The 2073-nt window shown below is 55.7% G+C and overlaps 1 protein-coding gene across 1 annotated transcript; it reads left to right on the top strand.

The window, feature by feature from the left end:
* Positions 1-129: 129 nt before the first annotated feature.
* On the top strand, positions 130-1996 carry LOC113217687 (endothelin-converting enzyme homolog; the record flags this gene model as incomplete). The annotated part of the gene is given in 6 exon segments (XM_052277149.1): positions 130-275; positions 383-595; positions 812-1104; positions 1189-1458; positions 1546-1694; positions 1774-1996. Coding segments are annotated over 5 exon segments (1140 nt in total), but the record flags the coding sequence as incomplete, so codon positions are not given.
* Between the last annotated feature and the right edge of the window lie 77 nt (positions 1997-2073).

Below are 2073 nucleotides of genomic sequence, written 5' to 3'. Positions count from 1 at the left end.
CGGGAATGAAAGGCAAGGCACCTCACACTCACAGTCAGGGAATGTGTTGGACGTGCGTGAGGCAGAGGTGGGCTGCCCCCACAGGGGTTGTTGAGTGTGTGCGCCCGCCTGACCTTGGTCCCTTTTGCAGGGCACGCCGATATGTCCGCCGCAGTGGACCGCGTACTGGAAGTCCCGCAGCCGCTTGGAGCGGATCCTATTCTCCTTCTCGGCGGCGCTCGTTACGCTGCTCATCGTGGCTTTACTGCTGCTCTTCACTCAGAGACGCACAACCGGTGAGTATCCCACTACATGCGCCAAAGATGCGCTTGTGAGACTCATTCACTGGCTCCACGAGGAGGAAAAGAGAGAGGGAGAGAGAAAAATACCTTTCTGCTTTCAGTGGACACGATGCCCTGCCTGACACCGGTGTGCGTGCAGGCCTCGGCCAACATGCTGCGCGCTATGGACGAGAAAACAGACCCATGCGAGGACTTCTACACGTACGCCTGTGGGGGATGGGTGGCGGCCAACCCCATTCCAGACGGCAAGTCCATGTGGGGCACCTTCACTAAGTTGGAGCAGCAGAACCAACAGATCCTCAAAACAGCTCTTGGTAAGGACGTGCGGGGAAATTTGGGCACTGCAAACTTATAACGTCCATACAACGTATTTGGATTTGGCTCGACACTGTCCATTAAAACGAGCGGTAAACAGAAATGGCATTATTTTAGGATTCCAGTTCGTTTGCTCGAGATTTTTATGAGTCTAATCCCTCCCCAAGCAGCGCAATCCACATTCCTATATATTCTACTATTATCTCGAATTTCAGAAAAGCCCTACCGTGAGCTAAAAAGCGAGTCAGAGGCGAAAGCCAAGCGTTATTATATGTCTTGCATCGACCTCAACGAGACGATGGAGGCGCTGGGAGGCAAGCCTATGCTGGATTTGTTGGATAAAATAGGCGGTTGGAACGTAACGACTCCAAAGTGGTCCACAAACCAGGCAGCCAACTGGAGCCTCCAGACCACGCTGCACAAACTGCACAACGGACTTAACATGGGTGGCCTATTCTCCTGGTCCATTGGAGAGGACGACCGCAACTCCTCCAGAAACGTGATTCAGGTAAGGTGTGGCTAACACCTGATTGCGATATGCCTTTCACCTTCCCCCCCCTTGAACTCCAAAGTAACGCCTGTTCCGTTTCAGATCGACCAGGGGGGGCTGACGCTCCCGACACGCGACAACTATCTCAACAAGACCGAGAACGAAAAGGTGCTGCACGCCTACCTGGAGTACATGACGAAGATCGGCACCCTGCTGGGCGGCGAGGAGGCTGGGACGCGGGAGCAGATGCAGGCCGTCGTTGACTTTGAGACGCGCCTCGCCAACATCACGGAGCCTCCCGAGTTCCGCCGCGACGAGGAAAAGCTTTACAACCTGATGTCGCTGACGGAGCTAAACGAGCAGGCGCCCTTCGTAAGTCCAGCTTCTTTTAACAGTATTATCGATTTCAGAAAGGGCCACGCTGTAATGCGCAAAAACGTGTTGTTTACGTTGTTTCAGATCGATTGGGTGGCGTATTTTTCGGACGCCATGCGCCTGGTGAACCGGAAGGTGACCCCCAAGACCCCCGTTGTTGTTTACGCGCCCCAGTACCTCAAGAATCTGACGGATCTCCTCAACGAGCACACCAACACGACGGAGGGCAGAACGTGAGTGCCTGCGCACGATAAGGTACTCGTCTCATCTCGGGTGGCAGATCTTCTTACCCGTTTTCTAATCACTGCGCAGGGTGCTCAACAACTACCTGGTCTGGCAGACTGTTCGAAGTCTAACCGTTGCGCTGTCCAAGGCCTTCCGCGACGCGTACCGCGGCCTGAGGAAAGCGCTCATCGGCTCAGAGGGCGGGGAGGAGCCCTGGCGCTTCTGCGTCACGGACACCAACAACGTCGTAGGCTTCGCGACCGGCGCTATGTTTGTTCGGGAGGTGTACAAGAGCGACATCCGCCCCGGGGTGAGTGAGTGCGGCCGATCGGGTGAGCGGGACGCGGACACCGTTTTCAGACGAACGACGACTGCGGTAGCGTCCGC

This window comes from Frankliniella occidentalis, unplaced genomic scaffold (assembly GCF_000697945.3).
Source record: "Frankliniella occidentalis isolate FOCC.00 unplaced genomic scaffold, Focc_3.1 Scaffold5902, whole genome shotgun sequence".
In the NCBI taxonomy this organism is placed as follows: Eukaryota; Metazoa; Arthropoda; class Insecta; order Thysanoptera; family Thripidae; genus Frankliniella; species Frankliniella occidentalis.
This window is presented reverse-complemented; position numbering and strand designations above follow the sequence as displayed.